This window comes from Chlorella variabilis (genome assembly GCF_000147415.1).
Source record: "Chlorella variabilis unplaced genomic scaffold CHLNCscaffold_1, whole genome shotgun sequence".
In the NCBI taxonomy this organism is placed as follows: Eukaryota; Viridiplantae; Chlorophyta; class Trebouxiophyceae; order Chlorellales; family Chlorellaceae; genus Chlorella; species Chlorella variabilis.
Window position 1 is genome coordinate 1,726,915 of NW_005435087.1, and position 26,049 is coordinate 1,752,963.

Consider the following 26,049-nt stretch of genomic DNA (forward strand, 5'->3'; position numbering starts at 1 on the left):
CAGCGCTGATGGTGGCAGCGCCGCCAGGCACTGCCGAGGTGGGGGAGCGGCTAGCCAAGCGCTCCTCGCTGGAGCTGGAGCTGGAGGAGAGCCATCGGTAGCGCGACAGAGTGTGGGTTCATCAAGCTCAAATTGCTTCTCAGAGTAATAATTCATGTAGATGAGTGGAGAGACTGTGAACATCGCAATTATGTGAAGAGCGGGATAGCATGTGTCCGCGCTCGCTGGCACCAACCTGGCGCTCAGACCGTTCACCTTGGACAAGGCTGGCTCTCTTTGGTTCACTGTTGGTCGCGATGCCGCCCCCAGCCAGCCGGCCAGGGCAGCCCTGCACGGCCGCAGCGCTGCTCTGCGCCCTGCTCCTGGTCAGCCAGGCCATCCCCAGCCGCTGCGCGGACCTCGGCTCTGTTGTGGGCTCGCTGGTGGACACTGTGAAGAGCGCCTTTGGGGGTGCCGGCGACCACGGTGGTGGCGGGGACAGTGGCAGCAGCTCCTATGGGCCTATCGTCATCAAGACAGCCTCGGCTTTCCAGTATGCTGCTGCGCCGCCAGGCAGCTCCTTGGCGGGACCTCAGGCGGGCGGCCCGCTGCAGCTCCCCCTTGGCAGCGGCGCCAGCGTCACCGTGCACCGCACTGCGCCGCACAGCGTCGTGCTGGCGCTCCATGTGCGCCCCGGGGGGGGGGGGGGGGGGCGGCTGCTGGCTTCACAGAAGGCAGGCTCACACTGGCAGCCGGGCAGCGGACGCAGGCGTACTGTTGCGGCTTCCCGTTGGGGTGGGGTGTCCTGGCTAGCTGCCCCTCCGCTCCGCATGCCCTGCCGCAGGCCGATGGCGCCCTCGGCCCGGCAGCCGGCAGCGCCCAGGTTCCCTACCTGGAGCAGTTTGTGTACACGGCGGAGGCGCCTGCGGCAGTGGTGGCTGCCTTCATGCCAGCCGTGGAGGGGCCCGGCACCAGGGGCAGCCTGGCAGACGTGCGTTCACATCGAAGACAGTCTGTGCTGTGCTGTGCTGTGCTGTGCCAGGGAGCGGAACCGCTTAAAGCCGGCACCCTTTGTGGCAGGAGGGGAGCATGCTGCAGACCGGTGTGGCACCTCCGAGTGCAGGCCGTGGAGGAGACCGTGGGCCCAGACCCGCTGCTGCACGTCGTGTGCACGGGGGAGCGCGCCGCCGCCCAGCTGGCGCTGCTGTGCGGGCCGTGGGCGGCCCTGCAGTTCCCCGCCGCCAACGCCGACGTCGTAGCCTTCAACGCCTCCTGGGTGAGAGCTGCAAGGGTCGGCGCTGCCTGGCGCCTGCTGGAAGCACAGCATGGCGCCAACAGAGCATGCCCTCCCTCAAATGGCGCCCCCCATTCCTGCTGCCTGATGTGCAGGCTGGCTTCAACACCCAATTCGCCTGGTCCTTGGCCCAGCTCGCCACTCTGCACTACGTCTGGCCTTTTGATTCCAGCAACCCCGCCCTGGCTGGCCTGGCGGGCAGCGCTGGAGATGGCGGAAACAGCAGCCAGCTGGCGACCGCGCTGAGCTCCCTGATCACCCAGGACACCCTGAGCCAGGCGGTGGCTGTTCCCTACCTGCCGCAGTCGCTGCCACCAGACTACACTCCTAACATAAGTGAGCCAGCATGGCAGGGGCTGTTTGCACAAGGAGCAACAGCCACGGGCCTGCTGAGCCTGTCCTGCCGATGTGATATTCAGGCGATGACTTGGGCAGCCTGGCTCCAGCAGACCCCGAGTATGAGCCACAGGCCAGCCAGTGTCCCGTCATACTCTGCAAGACGAGAGACCCCATCGATGCCGCCTGCTTCGCATTTGGCAACGATGCAGACCTTGCATCCCTGTTGCCGGTGGGGGAGGGCCCTTGGCACAGCTGCTGCCAGCCAACCGGCTCGGCTTGAAGCCCATGCCTGCCATCAGACGGCCCTGACGCTGTGGCCTGCCGCAGGGCCTGCCGGCTACACGCCTGAGTGCCCGCAGCGGCGCCGATGCCGTGGTGGCATGGAATGCCAGCGCTCTCACTGGTATCATCATTTGGCAGTACACTGAGTCAAAGTTTGACTGGTTTCAGGTGAGTGTCCATCATCCCAGTTCACTCCTTGCCCCTGATTGGTTCATGCTGACTGGGGCCATGCTGACTGGGGCCTTGTGCTCTCTGTGCCTGCAGAATGCCATCGCTTACCTCTCAGGCACGTATGCTTGTCCTGCTGCCTTGCTCTTCACCTGCGCTAGCAGCTCACAGCCCCTGAACGCTCCTGCTGCGCAGACGACTTCCAACCCGGCAACCTGAGCGCTGTGCTTCCGGGGGTTGAGGTCCACTGGGGTTTCCTGAACCAGTTTACAAGCTTGACGACCGAGCCTGGCTCAGGTGCCTCCTCGCCTCCCCAGCCTCAGAGCGCCCTGCAGCCGTGCAGGAGCACTGGGCATGCAGCTGTGGGCTTCTCACGGCAGTTTACCTCCACCCCGCAGTTGCTGACAACATCACGGCCGTGCTACTCAACCTAAGCGGCGGGCGGGCCCCCGACTGGCTCATTGTCACAGGCCACAGCCTGGGAGGCGCCCTCAGGCACGGCGCAGCCCGTGCCGGAAGACTCTCTGCTGATAACCGGCTGCCATCCTGAGGCAGAGCTGGCCCCTGCTGTGCAGCGAGCTGACGGGGGTGTGGGCCAGCACCGTCTTCCCCAACGCTTCGGTGCTGGTGGCAAACACGGGGGCGCCGCGCGTGGGCAATGACAACTGGGAGCTGGAGTTCAGGGCCGTGGTGGGCAGGGCGTACCGGTGAGGCTCACCTGCGGTCCTGTCTCACCTGCCATGCGGCGGGCTGGCCAGCTGCGCCCACGGCTGCAACCAGGGTGATGGGAGCCGGATGGGCAGCGCAGTGGTGGGAGCCGGATGGGCAGCGCAGCGAGCGGCCCTCATTTGAGCTGCTGCTGGGCCTGCTGCCCGTCTTTCTTTGCGTGCTGCAGCTTCGTGAACCACCTGGACGAGGTGCCGGAGCTGCCGCCGTTCGACAGCTACGTGCAGGTGCCGCATGGCATGTGGCTGCGGGACGATCTGGTGCTGCTGCAGGTGCGCTGGTCATGCGTCACTGCTTCACAGTCGCGCCTGCAGTGAGTGGCCTGTGAGGAACAGGTGCAGCGGTGCGTCCAGCGCAGTCAACCACCAACCACCGGTGGTGCTGTGCAGGACAGACCACCCTTTGAGGGAGACATGCTGACGTGGCAAGATCACGCCTGCGACGAGCTGTATGTGCCTCCCATCCTCAACGCCACGGCCGTCACCGTCCCTGGGTGGATCTACAATGCGACGGCGGCATGAACAGTGCCGACGGCCGACGGCGCTGTACCCCTGCTGCATACCTTCAACCCTGCTCGATACCTTCAACAACAGTTGGAACAGCTGCCTCCATTTTCTTTCCAACTGCCAGTGATGGCAGCAGCATGCTCAGATTGCTGCACAGACGAGGCTTACATGTGCTGCCCAAGGTCATTTGCTTCAACGTGACACATGCCGTGCACCAGAAAGGCAGTACAGCACAGGATGCGAGTATGGTACAATGCAAGGCGTGCGATCATTGTGCAACGCAACGATGCAAAGCGCAGCAGGCAGGGGGGCCTCGCAGGACCGCTGGACGCTCATGGACCGCTCAGCTGTCCGAAGGTGGCTGCCGGCACTGCTGCTTATTGCTGGCCCCCACTGCTGCAAGCGCAGCTGCCGCGGCTTCGGTCGGAGATGGGGTCGCGGTAGAAGATGACCCTCACGATGCCGGCGATGCCGATGATGACGCCCACCAGCACTTGCACGGCGCCATAGGTGCTGCACCAGTGCAGGACAGCGGCAGCAGGCGCAGTAGGGATGAAAGGCAGGTTGTGGCGAGTGCTAGTTGGGCAGCTGGGCAGTGGGGCTGCGCAGGGAGGGGTTGCGCACCCGCGGCCGCGGCGGCTGGCGGCGGTCTCGGTCAGCTCCTCCCCCATGCTGACAGCCAGCAGGCCGGGGAAGATGAGAGCGATGAGCACGCCTGCAGGCGGACACAGCGCCAGCAGGGCACAGGCACGCACACGTGAGGCACATCAGGCCCAGGAACACATGTGGGTTTACAGCACCCTCTGGGCCGTCCCTCCCAGCACGGCTGCTGCCTGCCTGCCGTGGAGCCCAGGATGATCAGCGGCTCCCAGATGCTGGTGATGTAGGCGGCGGAGAAGTAGACGCCCGCCAGGGTCAGGTAGGTGACCAGCCACAGGCCGGGGCCCTGCACGTGCGGGGCAGGAAGGATGCGGTGATGGAGGGAGCAGCGGGCCCCATGCGGCAGGCACGCGAGCGGGCCGGCCGCTACCGGTGTGCTCGGCAGCACCCGGCGCAGGCAGCCCACCTGCAGCTGCTGGCGGAAGAGCAGCTTCCACAGCGAGTCCCTGCAGGCAGCCGCAGCCGCAGCAGGCAGCTCTTAGCCCATGGGAGTGTGTCAAAGGCAGCAGTGTGTTTCAACAGCATCAGGCCCAGCAACAGGTATGACCATGGCTGCCCACCTGAAGGGCGCCATCTGCAGGGGGAAGGTGGCCAGCAGGGAGATGAGGAAGCCCAGGCGCACCAGCATGAAGGCTACGTGGCAGGCGCGGGCGAGAGAACAGCGGGCGTCAAAGATGACCTCGCATCATCAGACGCGTGCCGCACAGGCGCTGTGTTGTAGGCGCGCACAGCGGCGCAGGCATGCTCAAGGGCGCACATCGCGCGGCAGCCCCGCTCACAGGCCTGCGCCAGCGGGGTCCACACCAGCGGCGACAGCGCCTTGACGGTGAAGTTGCGCAGGATGTCGGGGTGCAGGCTCTTGGCGCCAAACAGGCCGTAGGAGCAGACGGAGATGACGAGGAAGGCCACGGTAGAGAGGCTGCAGGCAGAACGGGGCACGTTGAGGCAACGGATCCGAGGCCAATAGCCAGCGCGGGAGCCGAGTTGGGGGTGGTGCCTGGGGAAGAGGAGCGCAGCCGACGAGGTGGGGACGGCCATGCGTGCTGCCCTGCCCTGCCCTGGGGCTCACGTCAGCGCAACTGCAGAGACATTGTCCACCTGGGACTGCCTGATGTAGCTCAGGTCGTGCATCTGCAGGAGGGTGGGCAGGGGACTAAGTGCCGGACGGTGCAGACGCTAGGCTAGCGGCACTTGATGTCAGCGCCGGATGCCGGATGCCGGTGCCGGCCATCTACTCTCTCTCTGAGTCTCCACAGCAGTGCCGCGAGTGCTGCCCCCGCTTCCCGCCCTCACCGTGTGGCCCAGGCTCATCTGGCACAGGTAGGCCACCACCAGGATGGGCAGCACCGCCACCATCTGCACCGCGCTCTCAAACCCCTTGCTGGTGAAGGTGGCGCTGTGGGGCCACCTGCGGGGGCAGGCGGGGCAGGAGCAGGGCAGAGGCTCGGCACGCCTGCATGCGGCGCCACCGATCAGCGCTGCTGGCGACAGTCACAGCGGCACTGCTGCCGGCACCAGGCTGGTGCAGAGCTGCCTGCCGCGCCTCAGCCAGCATCCTCCCCCTACCAGCGCATGGTGTGCAGCTGGTCGTTGTAGGCGGCCACCAGGAAGAGCAGGCCGGTGATGGCGGCCCAGATGAGGATGGCAGCCACGCCCAGGGCGGAGGCGCCCACGGTGGTGCGGGTGCGCCTGCGGGCGATCATTGGTTGGGCACAGGGCACAGGGAAGGGAGGTGTACAGGAGGAGCAGGCGGAGGAGAGGTGCTGCAGCAGGTGTGGGGGCAGGGGGCGCTGCCACGGCTGGATGGCGCCGCTGCTGGGCGCCTGCCGGGGCGCGAGACAGGCTTGCACAGGGGGCTCACGTGGCGGAGACCAGGGGCGCCAGCAGCAGCAGGGTGATCACCGCCAGTACGGTGCGGCGGTCGCCGCACTCCGGGGACAGCAGGCCCTCCCCGCTGCCGCCGTCTCCCACCAGGATGTCGCCGGTGATGACTGCATGTGTTTGTGGGGAGTTATGGTTGTGATGAAAAAAAAAAGAAATAAAAACGGGGAGAAAAGAAAGGGGAGAAAAAGAAAAGAAAAAATGGGCGCGCGCTTCTCACACCCACCCAGCATGATCATCATGAGACCGAAACAGTTGACAATGACTGCCAAGTCAAGCAGCGCCTGAGCCGTCACCCCCAGCTGCTCGCGCACCACGTCGCTGCGTGCGCGGGGCGGTGGGGAAGAAAGTGGGTGGGTGCAGAGCGCAGGCAGGCAGACCCCACGGTGATTGCTGGCCGGCGAGCGCGATGCGGCGGCGAGGCGGCCAGCCCAAAATCGGCAGCCTTCTAGCGGCGGCAGCGGCACGTCTGTAGTTGAGCAGCCCCGTGCGGGCGGAGGCCTGGGTGAGTGAGTGCATGGACGCGTAGGTCAGGGCGGCCATGAAGGCCAGCCAGAGGAGCGAGGTGCCGATGCCCAGCAGCGAGAAGACCCGGGGCAGGGCCAGGATGCCTGCAGCCGGGCGGGGGCGCCGGGTGGGGAAAGGGAGGGGGAGTTGGGCAGGCACAGGCGACAGGGCAGGGCAGGAGGGAGCCCGGGCTTCTGTAAGAGCTGTCGGGAGCACCCTGGAGGGGCGCGCTCACCGACTCCCATCATGATCTTGGCCAGGTGCACCCCCGCCGCCAGCAGCGTGCGCCGCTGGTGCTGCTCCGGCGTGGGCGGCCCGCTCACGCCGGCGCTGCAGGCAGCGTGGGGGCGCAGTCCAAGGGTGGGCGCGCGGGCGGCAGGCAGCGGCGTCCAAGGCGGCTGAGCGGCGGGTGCGGGGCAGTTGGGCGTTGGAGGCAGCAGGCAGCACCGTCGGCGCTTTCACTCACCCCAGCGGCGGCGGCTCGTGATGTATCAGCGGCTCATAGGAGCTCCCCTCTGCCCGAGGGCTCCTGTCGCCGCCAAACCGCACCTGCTTGTCGTCCCTCATAGTCACGCGCTCCACAGTGGCGGTGGCCATGGCTGGTGAGAAGGGGGAGTTAAACAAGGACAGGCCAAGGGCAGAGGGCTCAGTTCAAGGGGGCTGACGTGTACAGTTTCTTCCTGAGGATGCCCTGCCCCACTGCACCAACACCTTCCAGTCTGGGCTCAAACGACATCAGGCTCAAGGGAATGTCTGAGGGCGGCCCAAGCAGTCCAGGCGAGCTGACACCAGACCAGCCACAGCCCACCAATCCACAACCCACCACCATGCTCATTCCTGCTCCCTGCCACAGATGCCGCTGGCGGCAAGGTTGGCTTCGCTGCTGGCACCAAGGCGCACGATGGCGGTGAGGGGCGCCGCCGCCTGTAGGCCTCCTGCCGCCCTGTTCGGCTGCCGGCTGCCCTTCAGCAGGGCCGTCGCAACAACCAATGGCGCCCCAGCTGCAGATGGCGGGGGCGGCACAGGGAGCGGCGAGCTGCAACGCCAGGACACACCCTGGCCGGAGCAGTGGCCGGGCCCGACCGGCAAGCAGCACGGCCCGCAGAAGCACCATGCTGCTCGGCCCCGCACCACAGAAGAGCTAGCAGAGGAGCAGGAGCAGGAAGCTGACGCAGGCGGCAGTGCGCAGGCTGCCCAGCCGGCACCTTCGGCAGCCGGCACCCCGCCCGAGCCCCCGCACCACGCGGGCAAGCCGCCGCCGCCTCAGCACGACCTGCTGAGCGCTGAGCAGGGCAGCGCGGCAGATGATCTGATCCCGCCGGTGGAGCCTCAGGAGCCTTGACCAATCGGCGGAATGCGAGCGGCCTCTCTGGCTGGGGAGCCAGCTTCACAAGTCTTTCCATAATTTCTGCGAGTCCCTGCCTTGCCCTGCATTTTTCGACTTACATGCCAGCTCCAGCGCTGTGCATCCACATGAACCTGATAGCATAGCAACTAGTGCATCCTCTAGATCAGCATAATGTGACAGGGAAGCAACCATGCCCTGGCAGCCCTTGCAAGCACGCCCTGGCAGCTCATTGAGTGGCACTTTGGCCTCCGCATGTTACGCGGAAGGATGAGGCTGTGCCTGCCCCAGCCCCTCAATACTCTTGCGACATGCTGCCTGCCTCGCCGCCCTTCTTCTTGCCCTTTTTGGGCAGCAGCATGGAGTGGATGTTGGGCAGCACGCCGCCCTCGGAAATGGTCACACCCGCCAGCAGCTTGCTGCGCAAGAGGGAGTGGTGGGCAGGGCAGGGCAGGGCAGGGCAGGGGTGTCTGCAGGGGTGTCCCAGGCACGGCAGGGGCGCACGGTCATGCTGACTGGTCGAGGTGGGGTAGGGTGCAGCCGGCGCATGCATGCCGCTGCTGCAGCAGCTGTCCAGGCCCAGCCAGCAACCTCTTCCGCCAGGCAGCAGCTGTCCGCTGCGCCCCGCCCTGCCTGCTCCCCACCCACCCACCTCAGCTCCTCGTCGTTGCGCACAGCCAGCTGGATGTGGCGGGGGGTGATGCGGGTCTTCTTGTTGTCGCGGGCCGCGTTGCCGGCCAGCTCCAGCACCTCGGCCGCCAGGTACTCCAGCACGGCGGCCAGGTACACGGGGGCGCCCGATCCGATGCGCTCTGCATACCGCCCCTTACGCAGGTAGCGCTGCATGCGGCCCACAGGGAACTGCAGCCCGGCCTTGATGCTCTTGGTGACCTGCGGCGGGCCGCCGGGAGCAGGAGAGGCGGGTGTGGCGGGCGGCGGGAGGCGGGCGGGCACCTGCCTCTGCTGCAGCCCTCTGCTCCTGCACGCCTCTCCCCACCTTCTTGGGCGCGCCAGCGCCCTTGGCCTTGCCCCTTCCACTCATCCTTCGCTGCCAGTGCCTCCGAGGGCTGGGGGCTGTGCTCAGGGCAGCAAGAGATCTCAATGAGCACAGGCAGGCCAACCGAGGGCCCTGAAGGAGAAGCACTTGTGAAAAGAAAGGTCGGCTATATGCCCCCCAAAACAGCCTTGTTCCCTGTCCCTGTTGCAGCTCCAAGACCGAGAGAGAAGGAAGCATGGCTACTAAGAAGGCAGGTGTGTGGGAAGGCCCTCGAGTGTGCCTCACGTCCCAGCTGTACGGCTCGGCTCGCCCCAGCTGCACGGGCAGAGCTGCGCCGGGTCTCACAGCGGGGGCAGGCCGGCAGCAGCAAGAGAGGACGGCCGCTGGCGCCCAGCGCCGCCGCCGCCGCGCCCGCCGCCGCCGGCCTGCGTCCGCAGGCAAGAAGGTTCCCGCCAAGAAGGCGGCCAAGACGGCGGAGGGCGGCGAGGAGAAGAAGCGCAAGTCTCGCAAGAGGAGCAAGGTAGGGGCACGGCATAAACAGCGGTGACGGCCGCTGCGCCGCCGACGGCCCGCCGACGGCTGCCTCGCTGGCGCCTCGCTTCCTCAACACAGCGCTGCTGCACATCAAGCACCCCCCTGCTGTATTGCAGGCCGAGTCGTACAAGATCTACCTGTTCAAGGTCCTGAAGCAGGTGGGGCGCTGTGCGCCACGGCTCCAGACCTGCCTGGGGTGTAAGCTCGCAGGCGCCTCCTCGACTTCCTGGTCCAGAAACCGCTGCCGCTCATGCTGTCGCCCCTGCCCCCACTCCTCGCAGGTGCACCCCGACACCGGCATCTCCTCCAAGGCCATGGCCATTCTGAACTCCTTCATGTTCGACGCATTTGAGCGCATCGCCACCCAAGCCGCGCAGGTGGGCCCGGGCGGGGGACTGGCGGCGCATGGCTGGGGTGTGCAACCGCCCATTCTTCACCCACTTCCTGCCCGCCCCGCCTGCCCCCTGCTGCAGCTGTCGCGGGTGAACAAGAAGCCCACCCTGACCTCGCGCGAGATCCAGACCGCCGTGCGCCTGGTGCTGCCCGGGGAGCTCGCCAAGCACGCCGTGTCCGAGGGCACCAAGGCTGTCACCAAGTTCACAAGCGCTTGAAGCAGGGACACAACTATGCATCCCGCACCCGCCAGGAGCTTGATGTGACAACAGGCTTGCACCGCACCCAAAACAGACGCGGGTGCGGTGTAGCACGAGGGGGATGAATGAAAATGGTATCTCACGGCACATGCACAGACACATGGGTGTAACTGCTGCACGAGCGCAGGGGGAGGGGCTTGGAAGTGGCGCAAAGGCAGGCAGGCAGGCAGGGATTTTCTCTCACTGGGGAACAAAAGGAATGAAACAGAGGCGGTCAATGGGATGAATGCGTTAGGGGTCTCGCTGACGGGTCCGATGAAATTCAGCACAAGGCTCTCAGTGCGATGTAACAACAGAACAGCGTGGGCTGCGCGAGGGTACAGGCAGCCGGCCTCGGTGCACGGCGCCACCAGGGCTGGCACAGGCGGCGGCAGCCAGCCGCTCAGCTCCTCCTGCCGGCCGCGGAGATGGCCTGCACCGCGGGCGGCGGCCCCGCGGGCGGCGCCCCAGGCCCCTCCTCCACCTTCTTGTAGGCCACCACAGTGCGGGAGGGCGAGAGCACATAAATGAACTGCCCCCGGCTGTAGTACGTCTTGTCGGGCTCCTCCTCGGTGCCGGCGGGCTGCAGGCAGGCGGAGGGCGGGCAGCGGGGCCGCATGGAGCGCAGGCGGGCAAGCAAGCGGCACGGCGGCGTCTCCTCTGCTCGCCTCCCACCCACGTCGCAGGAGCGGCGGGTGGCCTCCCTGCCTGCCTGCCCTGCCTGCCTGCCTGCCTGCCTGCCACCACACATGCACACACACACACACGCACCGCTACCACACATGCCACCCACCGCCGAGAAGTGGTCCACATCGTGGCCCACCCGCCCCGCCCCGCCAAAGTCCCAGGCATCAGAGTCCAGGATGACGCGGTACTTGCCCGGCTCAGGCACAGGGATCTGCAGCAGCGGCAGCGGAGGGGGTGGAGCAAAGGTGATGGAGCAGGCGTCGAGCAGGCACATGCCCAGGCAGAGCAGGGGCGGTGCCGCTGGCAGCTGCCAGCCGGCCCGCAGCCCTGCAAGCCCGCACGCTGGCCGCCCCTGGATCCCCGGCCCCAGCCCCAGCCAGCCGTCTCGCCTGCAGCCCCTCGTAGTCGCTGTGGGGAGAGAAGTTGAACACCCAGACCAGCGGGCCCCGCTCAGCCACGATGACCTGCAGGCGCACCGGGGACAGGTGTGCGGCTGGGGTGGGATTGTGTGGTGCCAGGTGGGCGGGGTGGGGGCACGGGAAACGCGGGCCCCGGCGGTCTGGCTGCGGTCTGCCGGCCGCGGCCGGTGCGCGCAAGTTGCCAACCTGCGCGGCTGCTCAGCCGCAGCCCGCCTGCGCCTCCCCCCACACCCACCCGCCGACCCCTCCCCCTCACCGCCCCCGCCCCTCACCTGCTTCTCGTCATCAATCATGGTGGCCCACTGCCAGGTGGAGGAGATGTAGGGGTGGCGATCGTCCAGGGCCAGGCAGGCGGCATCCCAGGCGTTCAGGAACCTGCATGGGGACCACGAGGGCAGGCCAGGCGGGGTGCAGGCGTCAGCTACGGTGCGGGGAGGGAGTCCCAACGTGCCCCTGCTGCTTGCAGGGAACTGGCCTCCACACAGGCCCCTGGACTCCCCCCGCCCTGCTTACTTGAACCGCAGATGGTCTGTGTCCACTAGCGTCTGAATGGGCACAGGGAGGCGCGCACATCACAGGTGGTGTCAGTTTCAGGTTGAATGAAGTGTGCGCTGCAGGCCGCCTGCCCCGGCGCCGCGCTGCCTGCTGCCTCCCGGCCACCGCCTGCGGCGGCGCCCCCACGCACCCACTGGCGGCGGCAGTAGTGGTAGCTCCAGTCGTTGCCCTCGCGCGGGAAGTCGAGCCACTCGGGGTGCCCAAACTCGTTGCCCATGAAGTTGAGGTAGCCCTCACCGCCCAGGGCCTGAGCGTGTGTGAGGGAGAGTGTGGGGTGTGAGGGAGACGGTGGGGAGCGAGGGAGAGGGAGGAAAGGGAGGCCTTTGCTAAACTAAACCTAACACCTTCATGCCTCTCAGCAGGCAGCAGTCTGGGGGGCGTGCCCCCCACCCCCGCCGCCCCCACCCCGCGCACCATGGTGACGGCGCGGATCATCTTGTGCAGGGCCATGCCCCGCTGGATGACCTCTGTGGGCTCCTGCAGCGCCGACATGCCCGTGTACATCTCGGCGCCCATCAGCCGGAAGGCTGCAGGTGGGGTGCGCGGGAGGGCAGGGGAGGAGGGCTGGGGCAAGCAGGGAGAGGTGGAGAGGGAGCAGTCTGGCAAGGGGTGCAGGGCAGGTAGGGCACAATGGCAGAACCCTGCTGCTGCTGCTGCTGCTGCTGTCATGTGCCGCAAAAACGGCCCTGGGCGCTCACCCACGGTCTGGTCTCCCACCAGCGCCTGGTCGTGGCTCTCGCAGTAGCCAATCGTCTTCTCGGTGTACCGCCTGCGGTACAGATGCGTCGGGGCCAGCATTCATCAGGCGGCACACGGGCTCAAACATAGGCCCGCTCTGCCCTGCCTTTGACCGTCGCTTACGCGAGCGGTGGTCACACATGCCTCTCCAGGAGCGCAGCCCCGGGCCAACCGGCAAGGCTGCCCACACCTGTCGCACAGGCGCCCCACCAGGGCGCTCATCTTCCAGTCCTCATCCTTGACGTGCTTCAGCAGCTCGATCCAGTAGTCGGGCAGGCCCATGCCCAGGCGGTAGTCAAAGCCCACCCCGCCCTCAGACACAGGGCGGCACAGCGCCGGCATGCCTGCAGCACGAGGGCGCAGGAGAGGCGGGCAGGGATGTGGCGAGTGCAGAGGACGGGACTCCAGCAAGAGCAGGAGAAGGGGCAGCTGCGGTGCAGAGGCACGGCGCTTTGGACGGGGTCCTGCGGCGTGCCATGTGTTGTGTCACCGCAGAATGGGAGGCTGCTGCTGCTGCCCACGCCCACCCGACACATCCTCTGCAATGGTGATGGCCTCGGGGTTGATCTCGCGGATCAGCTGGTTGGCCAGCATCAGGTAGACCACTGCAGCAGATGCAAGGATTAAGAGGGTCGGAAACAGCAGCAGAATGCAGCATACACTGCACCTCACGGGCCAAATGCCAGCTGCCGCCAGACTCAAGCTGACCAGACTGCCATGACGTGGCGCAGCGATAGCCTGGCGCATGCGCGGCACAGGCAAGGCAATCCGGAGCCGCTGCCTGCGCGCCCCGCTGCCCCACCCGCACACCCACCCGCATCCACGTTGGTGGCAGGGGAGAAGTATTCGTGGTAGCCGCCGCTGAAGCCGTAGTTGATGCCTGCGTGGAGGGAGATAGTTGGGGGCGGCGCTTGTCATGCGAGCACACAGCGTTGCTGCTGCCGGAACCAGGCAGGCCCCGGGCACACAGTGAGCAGCGGATTGACGGCACATCCGTGTACTGCCAAGCAGGCGAGCTTGGTACCATCCGCACCGTGGTGGTGGTACAGCATGGATGTGACGCCGTCGAAGCGGAAGCCGTCAAACTGCATCTCCTCCAGCCAGTACCGCAGGTTGGACAGCAGGTACCGCAGCGTCTCGTAGTTGCGGTAGTTGAGCAGCTTGCTGTCCCACTGGCTGTGGTACCCAGCCTCGCCCTGCGGCGCGTGAGCGGTGGGAAGGGCGCAGGGGTGGGCCGAGCGCGAGGGCTCGGGAGAGGTTGCCCGCCTGCGCGCAGTGCCTGCACTGCCAGCCCAAGAAAATGATGCTGCACACATGTACTGGCCTGGCCCCTGTACCGCCCTCCTGTACCGCCCTCCTGTACCGCCCCTCCCGCACCTGCTTGAAGTAGTTGGCCTCCTCGGGCTGCCCCAGGTCGAACCCCGCCAGGCCGTCGTCTGCGTTGGATGAGATGTGGGAGTGCACCACGTCCAGCAGCACGCTGATGCCCATGCCGTGCGCCTCGTCAATCAGCGCCTTGAGCTCCTCGGGGGTGCCTGGGGGGAGGGAGGAGGAGAGGGGGGAGGCGGGGGGGGAGAGGGGTTTGCAGAAGGAGGGGGAACACAGCAGGTGGGCCTGTGGGGCAGGGGAGGCAGCTGCCCGCAGCACCAGGCACGCCCGTCTGTGTCCTGCAGCCCGACAGCCCACCTGATCTGCTGCTGACGGCAAAAGGGTTGGTGACGTGGTAGCCAAAGGATCCGTAATAGGCGTGCTCCTGCGGTGGGTACGATCAAAATAGCAAGATGGGCAACAGGCAGGCAGGCACGGTGCAGCAGCATGTGCCGATGTCGACACATCTGTCCGGCCCCCACAGGCGAGCTGCTGGCCTCTGCTGCATTCCCCGCCACTCTTCCACAGCCACCAGCCGCCCCCCCTCCAGCCCCTCACCTGCACCGCCATGAGCTGGATTGCGTTGTAGCCCAGCGCCTTGATGCGCGGCAGCACGTTGTCTGCAGGCAGAGAGCGGCCAGCCAGCGGGTCGGCATGGCCACCAGCAGCCAACCCCGTCACACACATCATCCCAGGCCCACAGTACCCACGCAAAGCACCGCCGCACACACACACACACACAAGCCACCACCACCATCCACGCACACGCGCAACACACCACCACCATCCACACACACGCCACACACGTGCACACCATCACATATCATCAGACCCCCCCCCACCCCACCCTTGAAGTAGGTGTAAGTGGCGACCGTGTCCTCCTCGGAGCTCATGCCCACGTGTGCCTCGTAGATGCGCAGCGACGCGGGGCGGCGCGGGCGCAGGTTGCGCCACACGTGGCGCTCGTAAGGCGGGGGGTCCCAGTGGATGCCGTCGTACTTGGCTCCCATCACGCCCTGGGGCACTGTGGGGAGGGAGGGGCGGGGTGGGGCAACGGGAGGGTGTTTGTGGTGGTGTGGTGGTGATGCGAGTAAATGTGTGTGTGTGTGTGTGTGTGTGTGTTGCTGGTGGTGGTGATGAGAGGGCAGGGCAGGCAGGCGAGTGCGGCAGATCACCCAGACTGCGGCGTGGTGCCGGCTGCTGGCCCCGCGTGTTCCCCCACCTGTGGCCCACTTGATCCAGGCTGGGATGCGGTCCACCCACCAGCCGCCTGGGTGCCGCATGCGGATCTTCACGCGGCTGCCGTGGGGGATGGCGCCTGCAGGCACGGCGCAGGAGTGGCAGGGCTGACAGGCAGCGACTCAGCCCTGCGTCGCGCGTGTCGAGACATTGGCCCCATGCTCCACCCAGCACGTGCGGCGGACCGAGGCGGCGCCGCACCCTCATCCAGCTTGACGCTCCAGGTGCCGAAATCGTCGCGCTCCATGGGGGTGGGCTGCCAGCCGTTGAAGTCGCCGATGATCTGCGCCTCGGCGGCGCCGGGAGCCCACTCGCGGTACACCAACTTGCCCTGTGGTACAGGTGGGCATGGGCACGAGCATGAAGCTTGTGGGGGGGCTGGAGGGGGGGTGCAGCCTGGCCAGCTGGATGTGTGCTGGCCCAGCCAATGCCAGGCCCCTCCCCCAACCAAGTCTGGGCGCCTGCTGGCCTGCACGAGGCGGGATGCTCTCCGGACTGCCAGCCTGCTGCCGCCGCCTGCCTGTCCCAGCCGCCGCCGCCCCCCAGCCAGCTCCTGCCCCACCTTCTCGTGCACAATGCCGTAGCGGTCGCAGCCCTTTGCAAAGTTGGCCAGGCTGCCCTCGTTCTGCTCGATGGAAGCCAGGGTGGAGGTGTACTGGTTCCAGCGGTACCGCAGGTGCTCCTCGTGGGCAGCCAGGTTGGGGTCGATGTCGATGATGGCCTGCCGCGGCACGTGAAGGGAACATGTGGCAATGTGGGAGGAAGGAGAGAAAGGTGGCAAACGCTGGATAGCGGCCAAGAGCGGAGCGGGCGACGGCACGCACCAGGCCCTGCTCTGGCGTTGCTGCTTGCGTCCTGGGCTCTGCGGAGGCTGCCGCGGCGGCCACGGAGCGCTGCGGCTTGCCAGCAGGCCGCATAGCGCTGCCCGGCAGGGCTGCCTGGGCGCCTGCCGCCGCTGCAGTAGGCGCTCTGGCGGGAAGGTGGGCGGCAGGCTGCGAACCGGCCCGGCTGGTGTTGCAGCTGCGAGAGGCCATCATCGGGCGGGCGGAGGAGGCCCCTGTTGCTCGCATTAGGGGCTGAACGGTGGCTCGACCCTCCGAAGTGCAGGCGCAGTCTGGTGAAGGCCGCTGCTGCTCGCTGCTGGCTCTGTACCTCCCGACCGCGATCAAAGATCATGGCCTTGCCCTGATCACCCTTTCGCCTGCTCATCGCCCGGCCGGCTGCCAGCTCACGGGTGAGAGACATGGCCTCGCCTTTCTCCTGCAGTGGCGCATTGCGCGCTGCGTGGTGCTCGTTGCAATCCCGGTGGCTGCATTGCTTTCATGGCGCCCTGGAGACGGCTGCCGGCAGCGCACCGCACGGCGGGGCGGTGGCGCCGGCGGCAAGCGACCGGGCGCAGTGCAACAGCGCACCCCTGCAGCCACCAGGCAAGTTGCATTGCAGTGCATTGGTCTGTCGAGAGTTCAGGATTCTGTCAGTTGTACAACGTGCCGGCGCCGGGTCCCCAAAATGGCGGCATGTGGTGCAGAGTGGCGTCCCACTAGCTAGCTGTACATGCAGGCGCATGTGATTACACCGCGGCAAGGGTAAAAGCATAACAAGAAAAATGCTTGGAAATAAGCTCACCACATACCGGAGGCTCACATCCAATACATGTTCTCGCGCTCGAAGTTCAGCCACCTTCTGGGCCTACATGGACCGCATCTGGGGTGCCACTCATCGCCTGACGACGGCATCGGGCTGTTGGATGCATACCCGGCTGCAGAGGTAGAAAATCAGCATGAAAATGTTGGTTGAGCACACCGGATGTGCCACCACGGGATGCTTGCTGCTGCAGAGAGTTACACGTGAACACATACAGACATGCTCACCCTCCGTCCCCTCGGTGCCTTCTTCATCACTGCTGCTCTCTGAATCTGCTGCTGAAGGTCCTGAACCAGCGGCAGTAGATTCTGCTGCATGCGCCGCCCCCGTGGGGTTCGGCCCCTCCGCTGCTGCTTCTGTTGGCTGGATGGCTTGCGCCTGCGGCAGCACTCCCACGTCAGTGGCTGGTGGCGGCTGCAATGGCTGCTCCCCAGCTGCTGACAATGGCTCCTGCGCTCCTACAGCGTCTGCTGCCTGAGCCAAATGGCGTGCTGGGGTCCCCTGACCTGGCTGGTGTGCAGCGTTGCTGCCCTGCTTGGTGCGCAGTGCCGAGGCGCGCTCAGAAGCAGGTGGTGCTGCTGGTGTTGTTGGCTGCGGCGCTGCAGGGGACGTCTGCTCAATTGTTGTACCGCCATCAGCCGGTGGCGGTGCACCTGCAGCTGGTGGTGCTGCTTGGCTGAGCTGCTGCGGCTCCTGCGGTCGACTGAGCCCGGATGTCGATGGTGCGGCTGCCCCGCCTGTACACTGTGCCAATGCAGGCTGCTGCTGCTTGCCACGATGCCGGTGGGCCTCAGCTGACTCGCGCACGTCATCCAGGCGCAGGTGGATCTTGCGGGCGATGCTGCGGTTGGCAAACAGCTCTTGCAGGTCTGCCAGGCTCATGGAGAGCAGCACCTCGCCGTCGGGCTGCTCCCCCTGCTGCTCCATGCGGTCCAGGGCTAGCTGACAGTTGCCTGGGTCGTGGGGGAACACCACATTCCAGCAGAGGGCAACGGGGAGGCCTGGTAAATAATCAGAGAGAAGGCACTAGGCTGTGGAATGGAGTTATTATTCTGAACCCCCCTTCCCCCGCCGTTTCCCTGCACTTCAAGCAAAGGAGAACTGAATGAGCCCCCGTAGAGGCCTATTGGGCACTTCGGGCCGAGTGCCAGCGTGGCTTTGTTCGCTGCTCCGTAGCCTCTAGAAAGTGCGCCGGCGCAGAACGACAGATGGCTGTTTTCGCGGTGTTCGAGCGCTGATCGGCTTTCGTTTTCATTGTACTATCAAAAGGAATGAGGGAGGGGGCCAGCAGCCACGTACAAACCCTGCACCTGGCGTGTGGTGCTGGGCAAGGGTTGGTGGGGTGAGGGGGTGGCTGGGCTGGCGGGGCGCGCCGCCGCCCGCCCGCCGCCACTTCGCCGCTCACACCGCTGCACCACATGCAAGGCTGGGCTGCTGCCCTGTAGCAGTGGCCTCACCTGGTATGGGCCATACTGCCTGCTGGCCTTGTCGTGTTGGGTTTAGTGCTGGGGTGGTGTGGCCCAGGCCTCTCAGCACAGTGGGGAAATTGCTGCCAGCCTGTGCTGGGGTGCTGAGAGGGCCCTGATCAGCCAGATTGCTGAATTTTGGTTGGGTAGAGGCCACCAGTACGCCAGCAAAGGGCTTTCCTCCCCATTTCCTCCTCTGAGAGCTGAGTTTGCAGGCAGATGATGTCCCCAATGACCCTCCAGTTGGGGGGCCATCATGCCCATCATGGGGCACATCCTTACCGGGAGGCCTACCTGAGTGTTGAGTGTTCTGGGCCAGATTATGCAGCAAATTGAGGGCAGCAGGGATTGTGGCATTGCTGCAGCCCCACTTCTGTTCGAGAACTGAGCTCAGGCGACACAGATGTACTCATGAGCAATGCAGAGAGCCCCGCTAGTGGCCGGAAACCGGCCCGACGCCTTAGGAAAGCCCGGTCCATGCAAACAGCATTGCAAGAAGCCCTCTGCCCAAACCCACACGCTGATCGCGACCCAGACATCTCACAACTCGAGGGGAGGTGGCCTGTGTAGCTGGGACTGAGGGGAGGTGGCAATATGACCCGCAGCGGGGGCCTTTTGCGCCTGGCTCGGCGCGGCCTGATCGCTGCGAGCGAATTCTCGGAGCTGGGCAGCGGCCGGCCGTCGCAAGTTGCGGCTGGCAGTGCCCTACTGAGGTCGGTGCCCTGCGGCGGCCCTGTCCTGGCGTGCTGGACTCGTGGCAGGGCTGCGGTATTGTGCAGATCGCATCAGGGGCCTGACTCGTGGGAATGTTGCCATGCCACGCAGGCCCACCGAGGCGCTCCTGCAGTCTCCAGGCCTCTGTTGGCAGGGCCTTGCTGCCAGCAGCGTGCGCCGCTTCAGCTCGCTGCCGCCCCACGCGGTGCGGCGCAAGGGTTGACCAGGGCGCCGCCGCCGCCCGTCTGCCGCCTGCCACGCCCGTCCCTTCTCTGTTGTTGTGGGCCCAGCCCTTCTGCCGCTGCTGCGTGAGCGCTCACAGCCACGCGTTGCGCTGCGCCGCTGGCTGTGTAGGAGCTGAGCATGCCCGCGCTGTCGCCGACCATGTCGCAAGGCAACCTGGTGGCGTGGCATGTCAAGGTGGGGCAGGAGGTGGCACCGGGAGACGTGCTGGCAGACGTAGAAACAGACAAGGCCACGCTCAGGTGAGCGGCGCGGCAGCGATGCGTGCCAGGCAGGCGCCTGGCATGCTGGGCACTCATCCTGCCTGCTCCTTGAGCCGCCGCTCCTCCCAGCGTGATCCCCTCCTGTCCAATTGGAATGATGCTGAGCGACCTGGATCCTGCGGCCTGCCCTGCCCCCCGCCTCGCACCCGCGCCCTGCAGCTGGGAGAACCAGGACGAGGGCTTTGTGGCCAAGCTGCTGGTGCCCGAGGGCGCCAAGGACATAGCGGTGGGCGCCCCCGTGGCGCTGCTTGTGGAGGAGGCGGAGCAGGTGGTGGCCTTCAAGGACTATGCGCCCGGCGGCGCGCCAGCGGCGGCGGCGGCGGAGCAGCAGGCGCCCGCGGCTGCCGCGGGGACGGCCGCCCCCGGCGGCGCCCACCATAGCGACCGCATGGGCCCCGCGGCGCGCACGCTGCTGGCCGAGAGCGGCATCCCTGCTGACCTCGTCACGCCCACGGGGCCGCACGGCATCATCACAAAGGGCGATGTGCTGGCAGCCATGGCAGCAGGCGTCAAGGCCGCGCCGCCCGCGGCCGCGCCGCGGCCGGCCCCCGCAGCAGCAGCAGCGCCTGCGGCGCGGCAGGCGGCGGCGGCCCAAAACGTGCCGCCCGCAGGCGCCGCCTACACCGATGTCCCCAACAGCCAGATCCGCAAGGTCATCGCGCAGCGGCTGCTGGAGAGCAAGCAGACCATCCCGCACCTGTGAGCAGCCGCTGGCGCCGTGGGCCTGGGGGCCAGACTCCGGCCCAGCCTTGCCGTGGCCCGGGGGGGCAGACTCCGGCCTGCCCCGCCCGAGCTGGCACCGCTGTCGCTCCGCGGGCGCATGCCTGCACTTGTGCAGCCCCTACGGCACCCCCTTTTCACCTGCCCTGCTTGTCTCCCCAGCCCAGACCCAGCCCGCCACCCCCCTCCTTGCCTCCCTCCCTCCTGCAGCTACCTGAGCGCTGACGTGGACCTGGACGGTGTGGCGGCGCTGCGCGACTCCCTCAAGGCCCAGGGAGCCAAGGTGTCGGTCAACGACTGCGTGGTGCGGGCGGTGGCGCTGGCGCTGGCAGAGGTGCCCGCCGCCAACTCGCTGTGGGATGCGGCGCAGGAGGCGGCGGTGCCGGCGGGGTCAGGTGGGCGGGGAGGCGTCGGCGGCGGCGCGCTTGCAGCCCGCGTGGTGCTTGTAGGGCAGGGCTGCCTGGCCTGCCTGCCGAGCTGCCTGCTGCTGGGGGCCGCGGCCCGCCCCTGAAGCGCCGCGCGCGCCTCGAGGCCGCCTGCCGTGCCGCCCGCGCCCATCTCTCCCCCTGCAGTGGACATTGCCATTGCGGTTGCCACCGACACCGGCCTCATCACGCCCATCATCCGCGCAGCCGACACCAAGCCGCTGCCCCAGATCGTGGCTGAGGTGCGGCCTGCCCGCAGCTGGCCGGCGCAGCTGGGGCCCGGGCCGCTGCCCCGCGGGGCCGCTGCTCCGCGGTGCAGCGCAGCGCAGCGCAGCGCAGCTCGGCATGCGGCGTATGTGTGGCCGCCGGTTTTACGCTCGCTCACTCCGCGCCCGCCTGCCTGGCCCCATGCCCTGGTGCAGGTGCGCGAGCTGGCGGGGCGGGCGCGCGCCAACAAGCTGCGGCCTGAGGAGTTCCAGGGCGGCTCCTTCTCCATCTCCAACCTGGGCATGTTTGGCATCGACAAGTTCTGCGCCATTGTCAACCCGCCGCAGGTGGGCGGGTGGGGAAGCGGGGCAGCCGGGGAGGGGGTAGGCAGGGCGTGTGGGTGGTGTGCGCTGCTGTTGGGCGCGCACTCGGGGCCGCATGTGGCAGCCAGGGGCGTCTGGCAAGTGGCGCGGCTAGCGTCCAAACAGCGTCTTGATTGGGCGGCCCTCTGCCTGCCTCTGGTTTCTGCAGGCCTGCATCATGGCTGTGGGCGGCGCGCGCAAGGTGGCGGTGATGAAGGACGGCCTGCCCGCCAGCAAGACGCAGATGACCGTCACGCTGTCGGGTGGGCTGGGGGCTGGCTGGGGGCACAGGCTGCTGCTGGGCGCCCTGTCATAGGGGCACACGTATGCCAGCCCTGGGAAGTTGTGTGCAGCTGGCGCCTGTGCGACCAGCCTGGTGCCGGCCCCTCCTGCTGCGGCTGCCTGCCTGCTTTGTAATCCCATCTCTGGCTGCCTCGTTGCCCCCGTGCAGCCGACAACCGTGTGTATGACGGCGAGGTGGCGGCGGCGTTCCTGGCGGCCTTCAGCCGCCACATCAGCAACCCGTACCGCATGTACGGCTGAGTACTGCACTGAACCGCCCTCCCAGGCGCTGGCGCTGATGGCGCCAGGCGCTGGGGCTGCTGCCCGCCCTGCCACGTGGCCGGGCGAGTGCCGCACAGCACTGTGGCATTGCCTTCTTCCTGCTCTGTTGCTTTCCAGCATGCCCCGTCCTCCTTCCCCTTGCTTGCACGCATCTGAGGGCGATGTGCGAGCCTCTAACCATTTCTGCTTGCATTCTTACATCCATCCCTGACCCCTGGGAGGGAATAGAGGGGGCGGCACTGGCGGGAAAAAAGGTACGAGGGGTGGTGGAGGGGGCAGGCGTTGGGAATGGCCGCAGCGGCAGGCCCCTGCGGTGCAGCGGGTGATGTCAGGCGGATGTGCGCCTCTGGGGAAGCAGGCGGGGAGGCGAGCACGGTGCGGGGCGCGCGGCGCAGACGGACGCGCGGGTCAGCAAGGAACAGGGAAGCCGAAAATGAAATGCGCTCTGGAATGGGTTCATTTACTCGGGGAGGGGGGCGCTAGGTATGGGGTATAACACGCACGGGAGTTGGCGCGCAAGCTGCTGCTGCTTATTGGGGCAGGAAGGGCGCCGCCTGGCGGCGGCGCGTCAGGGCGCCGCGAGGCCTGGCGAGCCGCCAGCCCTGCTGCAGCGCCTCACCCCACGCTGCCCTCCAGCTTGAGCGACATGAGCGCGTTCACCTCTGCCGCAAACTCCAGCGGCAGCTCGTTGAACACGTCGCGGCAGAAGCCCGAAATGATCATGCCCACCGCGTCCTCGGCGTCGATGCCGCGCTGCAGGAAGTAGAAGAGCTGGTCCTCGCCGATCTTGGAGGTGGAGGCCTCGTGCTCCACGCGCGCGCTGGGCTCCCGCACCTGATTGGGGGGGAGCGCAGGGGCAGGCGCGCGACGTCAGCAGGGGGCCGGCAGCCGCAGGTGCGGCACAGGCAGGCAGGCAGGCAGGCAGGCAGGCAGGCAGGGGGGAACCTGGCGCACCGCGCCGGGCCGGCCAGCCGAGCTGCCGCGCACCCCAGCGCCGCACCCCCACACAAACACAGCCTGCAGGCCCGTCTAACCCCTGCCCGCTCCCCGCGGCCGCGCCCCCGCCTGCCTGGATGTAGGGATAGGTGTTGGCCCCCGCCTGGTCGCCGATGAGCATGGAGTCGCACTGGGAGTAGTTGCGTGCGCCCGCCGCCGTGGGCTGCACCTGCACCAGCCCTCGGTACGCGTTGACCGAGTGGCCGGCGGAGATGCCCTTGGACACGATGCGCGACCGCGTGCCCTTGCCCACGTGGATCATCTTGGTGCCCGTGTCCGCCTGCTGGCGGTTGTTGGTGAGCGCCACCGAGTAGAACTCGCCCACGCTGTGGTCGCCCTTGAGCACCACGCTGGGGTACTTCCACGTGATGGCGCTGCCCGTCTCCACCTGGGCAGCAGGGGGCGCGGGGGCGGGGCCCGGCGGGCGGTTGACCGGTGCACGTGTGCATGTGTGTGTGTGGAAAGTCGATTCTGGTGTATGCAGGGGTCCCCACGCGCCAGGCTGGCCACAAGAGGCGGAGGCCCTCCAGCTCTCAAGCTCTCAAGCCCCGACCGACCACAGCGCCGCGCAGCACAGCGCAGAACAGCGCAGCGCAGCGCAGCGCAGCACAGCTGCTCAGGCCCCGCACCTGCGTCCAGGAGATCTTGGAGCGTTCGCCCAGGCAGATGCCACGCTTGGTGACAAAGTTGTAGATGCCGCCGCGCCCCTCCGCGTCGCCCGCATACCTGCGCAGGCACGCGCGGGGGGGGGAATAGAGGCGCCGGGGGCGGCTCAGCAACGGCAGCAGGGTTGGCATGGCAGGTGCCAGCTCAGCGCCGCGCCACCCCTGCGTCCCTGTGCCTGGGCCCGCAGGGGACGCCGCTGCGGCCCTTGCGTCCGTCTCGTCCCGCGCCCCAGCCAGCCAGCCCAGTGCACACCCTGCACCTCGCCCACGTAACCAGCCAGCAAGCCATCCTACACCTCGCCTAAGTAGTGTAGCATGCCCCCCAGCCCCCCCACCCCCACCCCCACCAGTTCTGCACGGTCGAATACTTGATCTCCGCGTCCTTGGCCGCGCTCAGCTCCACCACCGCCGCGTGCAGCTGGTTCTCGTCGTAGGCGGGCGCGGTGCAGCCCTCCAGGTACGACACATACGCCCCCTCCTCCGCCACAATCAGCGTGCGCTCAAACTGTGGGGAGGCGGGGAAAGGTGGGGTGGGGTGGGGTGGGGGGTGCAGGGTTGGGAGGAGAACGCAGGCGGGCGGAGCGCGCACAGCAGCGCGGCTGCACAGCCCAGCGCGGGCGCCGGCGCCGGTGCTCGCGAGCAGCTCCCCTGGCCCCTCTGCGCCGCCCACCTGCCCCGTCTCGGAGGCGTTGATGCGGAAGTAGGTGGAGAGCTCCATGGGTGAGCGCACGCCCTTGGGGATGTACACAAAGGAGCCGTCGGAGAAGACGGCGGCGTTGAGGGCGGCAAAGTAGTTGTCGGCCACGGGGACCTGCCGGAAGGGAGGGTCGGGCGTGGTGTGGGGCAGGTGAGAAGAGCGGGAGGGTGGGCTCAGGTGGAGGGGAGGAGCGAGGGAGCCGGGCGGCACGGCAGCAGCACGCACGCAGGCAGCGGCCCCCGCCTCGCGGCATGCCCCAGCCCGCGGCGCCGCCGGACGCCAGCTGCGCGCCCGCCCAAGCGCCGGCAGAGCAGCGGGGTCCACCCGGCGGGCGCAGCAGCAGGCGGTACACCCACCACGCTGCCCAGGTACTTGCGCACGAGGTCGGGATACTCCTTGACCGCCTCGCTGATGCTGCAGAAGATGACGCCCGCCTGCATGGTGGGGTGGTGGGTTGGGGGAGGACACGGCAGGCCGCTTGCTCATTGCCTGCTGGCCTGGCTGCTCACGCCGACGCGCAGCGTGTGGCGCAGCCGGCCTCCCCACCAACCAGACCCACGCCCCCGCCTTCCTTCCATCTCGGCCCCTTCACCGGTGCACCCTCCCTGCCTTGCCCCAACTCATATCTCACACACATGCACACACACACACACACATCACACACACATCACACATACACACCCCAACACACCCCACCTTGCCCAGCTCCTCCTTGAACGTGGTGGCGATGGAGACGGAGTCGAACACGGCGTCCACAGCCACATTGGCCAGCCGCTTCTGCTCGTTCAGCGGGATGCCCAGCTTGTCAAAGGTGGCCAGCAGCTCGGGGTCCACCTGCGGCGGCACAGGAGGTACAGGTGGCGGCACAGGTGGTACAGGTGGCACGGGAACAGGCAAGAGTGGGTGGGCGTGCGGCTGAGGCTGCAGGGGCCAGGCAGCAGCTGGCAGCGGCAGCAGCCTCGCCTGCCGGCCGCTGCTCGGCGGCGGCGCCGCCACCACCGCAGCGAGCAATGGCCTGCACCGCACCGGCTGCACCTCCCACCACACACCCAAGCACACACGAGAGCACCGCCCCCGCACCTCATCCAGGCTCGTCTTCTTGTCCACCACCTTGGGGGCGGAGTAGTAGGAGAGGTCCTGGTAGTCGATGCGCGGGTAGCGGTTGTCGCTCCAGTTGGGCTCCTCCATGGTCAGCCACTTGCGGTACGCCTTGAGCCTGGGGCAGGGGGAAAAAGGGAGGCGCCGGGCGAGTTGGCGGCGGCGGCGGGCAGCCGTGACGGGCGGCGTGTGCAATGGACGGCATGCGGCAGGCTGGGGGCTGGCTGCCTGGCCTGATCGAGTCTGGCAGCGGCATGCTGGCAGTCTGCAGGCGCCAGCGCAGGCAGCTACGTGCTGGTGAGGAGGCGGCGGGGCGGGGCGGGCGGCGCTGCGCACCGAAAGTCCAGCATCCACTCGGGCTCCTCCTTCTTGGCCGAGATGGCGCGCACCACGTCCTCGCTGAGGCCCTTGGGGAACTGCTCCGTCTCAATGATGGTCTTGAAGCCATACTTGTAAGGCTTGGCCAGCATTTTGGCAATCTTCTCATCCTCCGACAGGGGAGCCTCCTCCACCTCGGCTGCGGTGGCCCGCACTCTGAGCCTGGTCTGCTGCTGCTGCCTGGCCCGCCGCCTGCCCCCGGCCAGCGCCGCTGCCGCGCTGGGGCGCTGTAGCCTGTTGCTGGGAGCTGGGGCGCTGCGGGGGCCGACCCCCGCAGCTGCAGATGCTGCCACCGTGCTGGATGCCATGGCTGCGATTGGAACACGGTTTGGCCTGGACAGCACCCTAGTGAAGCGGGATGAGCGGCCGGGGCCTGGAAGAAAAACTCGCATCATTGCCCGTTTCATCTGCCGTTTCCTGCATTGCATTGATCCCATCGGCCTCCACTGCACGCTGAGCATGAGGGTGAGAGCGGCAGCCACCGCCGCCAAACTCGCCGTCCCCTTGAGGGCAGCCGCTCAGGCGCGCCAACAAGCCTCTGTAGGGTGCGGCAGTGCAGCGTCGACACCAATGCACGGCCCTTGGCCCCGGCACGCAACACATGCAGACCCGCCGGGCGTGGCGGCCTGGCGGCGGCAGCGGCGGCGGCAGCAGCAGCAGGGACGAGCGGCAGCAGCGGCGGCGGCAGCGGGGCAAGACACAGCACAAGGCCAGCAGCAGCACGACTGGAGCATAGCCATCGCCGGCGGCA

The 26,049-nt window shown here is 67.5% G+C and overlaps 7 protein-coding genes across 7 annotated transcripts; 3 read left to right on the top strand and 4 right to left on the bottom strand.

The window, feature by feature from the left end:
- Positions 1-296: 296 nt before the first annotated feature.
- Positions 297-3,309, top strand: CHLNCDRAFT_133350 (hypothetical protein; the record flags this gene model as incomplete). Its single annotated transcript, XM_005851782.1, has 10 exons — positions 297-665; positions 824-970; positions 1,103-1,255; positions 1,369-1,609; positions 1,693-1,841; positions 1,940-2,062; positions 2,159-2,184; positions 2,638-2,769; positions 2,958-3,060; positions 3,178-3,309. The coding sequence occupies 10 exons, from the start codon at positions 297-299 to the stop codon at positions 3,307-3,309; spliced, it is 1,575 nt and encodes a 524-aa protein (XP_005851844.1).
- A 362-nt stretch (positions 3,310-3,671) lies between these two features.
- Positions 3,672-6,939, bottom strand: CHLNCDRAFT_133351 (hypothetical protein; the record flags this gene model as incomplete). The annotated part of the gene is made up of 14 exons (XM_005852107.1): positions 3,672-3,807; positions 3,919-4,009; positions 4,090-4,240; positions 4,361-4,400; positions 4,515-4,587; positions 4,734-4,873; positions 5,024-5,085; positions 5,248-5,362; positions 5,521-5,643; positions 5,816-5,945; positions 6,062-6,156; positions 6,359-6,446; positions 6,578-6,672; positions 6,809-6,939. 14 exons carry the CDS (start codon positions 6,937-6,939, stop codon positions 3,672-3,674), a joined length of 1,470 nt encoding a protein of 489 aa, XP_005852169.1.
- A 1,043-nt stretch (positions 6,940-7,982) lies between these two features.
- Positions 7,983-8,729, bottom strand: CHLNCDRAFT_48410 (hypothetical protein; the record flags this gene model as incomplete). The annotated part of the gene is made up of 3 exons (XM_005852108.1): positions 7,983-8,106; positions 8,340-8,578; positions 8,685-8,729. 3 exons carry the CDS (start codon positions 8,727-8,729, stop codon positions 7,983-7,985), a joined length of 408 nt encoding a protein of 135 aa, XP_005852170.1.
- Positions 8,730-8,919: 190 nt separating this feature from the next.
- On the top strand, positions 8,920-9,829 carry CHLNCDRAFT_48411 (hypothetical protein; the record flags this gene model as incomplete). The annotated part of the gene is made up of 5 exons (XM_005851783.1): positions 8,920-8,938; positions 9,122-9,204; positions 9,335-9,376; positions 9,500-9,595; positions 9,692-9,829. 5 exons carry the CDS (start codon positions 8,920-8,922, stop codon positions 9,827-9,829), a joined length of 378 nt encoding a protein of 125 aa, XP_005851845.1.
- A 33-nt stretch (positions 9,830-9,862) lies between these two features.
- Positions 9,863-16,018, bottom strand: CHLNCDRAFT_33566 (hypothetical protein). The gene is made up of 20 exons (XM_005852109.1): positions 15,681-16,018; positions 15,419-15,577; positions 15,058-15,187; positions 14,840-14,935; positions 14,465-14,641; positions 14,176-14,237; positions 13,936-14,002; positions 13,627-13,784; positions 13,283-13,445; positions 13,064-13,129; positions 12,777-12,854; positions 12,440-12,593; positions 12,210-12,280; positions 11,926-12,038; positions 11,642-11,758; positions 11,470-11,501; positions 11,229-11,331; positions 10,879-11,001; positions 10,644-10,733; positions 9,863-10,433 (listed from the first exon to the last, which is right to left on the bottom strand). Exons 1-20 carry the CDS (start codon positions 15,924-15,926, stop codon positions 10,254-10,256), a joined length of 2,385 nt encoding a protein of 794 aa, XP_005852171.1. The 5' UTR covers positions 15,927-16,018; the 3' UTR covers positions 9,863-10,253.
- A 3,025-nt stretch (positions 16,019-19,043) lies between these two features.
- On the top strand, positions 19,044-21,443 carry CHLNCDRAFT_48412 (hypothetical protein; the record flags this gene model as incomplete). Its single annotated transcript, XM_005851784.1, has 7 exons — positions 19,044-19,165; positions 19,346-19,885; positions 20,117-20,301; positions 20,479-20,573; positions 20,754-20,885; positions 21,070-21,163; positions 21,352-21,443. The coding sequence occupies 7 exons, from the start codon at positions 19,044-19,046 to the stop codon at positions 21,441-21,443; spliced, it is 1,260 nt and encodes a 419-aa protein (XP_005851846.1).
- Positions 21,444-21,647: 204 nt separating this feature from the next.
- On the bottom strand, positions 21,648-25,605 carry CHLNCDRAFT_29265 (hypothetical protein). The gene is made up of 9 exons (XM_005852110.1): positions 25,257-25,605; positions 24,903-25,038; positions 24,519-24,656; positions 24,179-24,256; positions 23,796-23,936; positions 23,467-23,630; positions 23,090-23,186; positions 22,499-22,848; positions 21,648-22,284 (listed from the first exon to the last, which is right to left on the bottom strand). Exons 1-9 carry the CDS (start codon positions 25,388-25,390, stop codon positions 22,080-22,082), a joined length of 1,443 nt encoding a protein of 480 aa, XP_005852172.1. The 5' UTR covers positions 25,391-25,605; the 3' UTR covers positions 21,648-22,079.
- Positions 25,606-26,049: the final 444 nt, after the last annotated feature.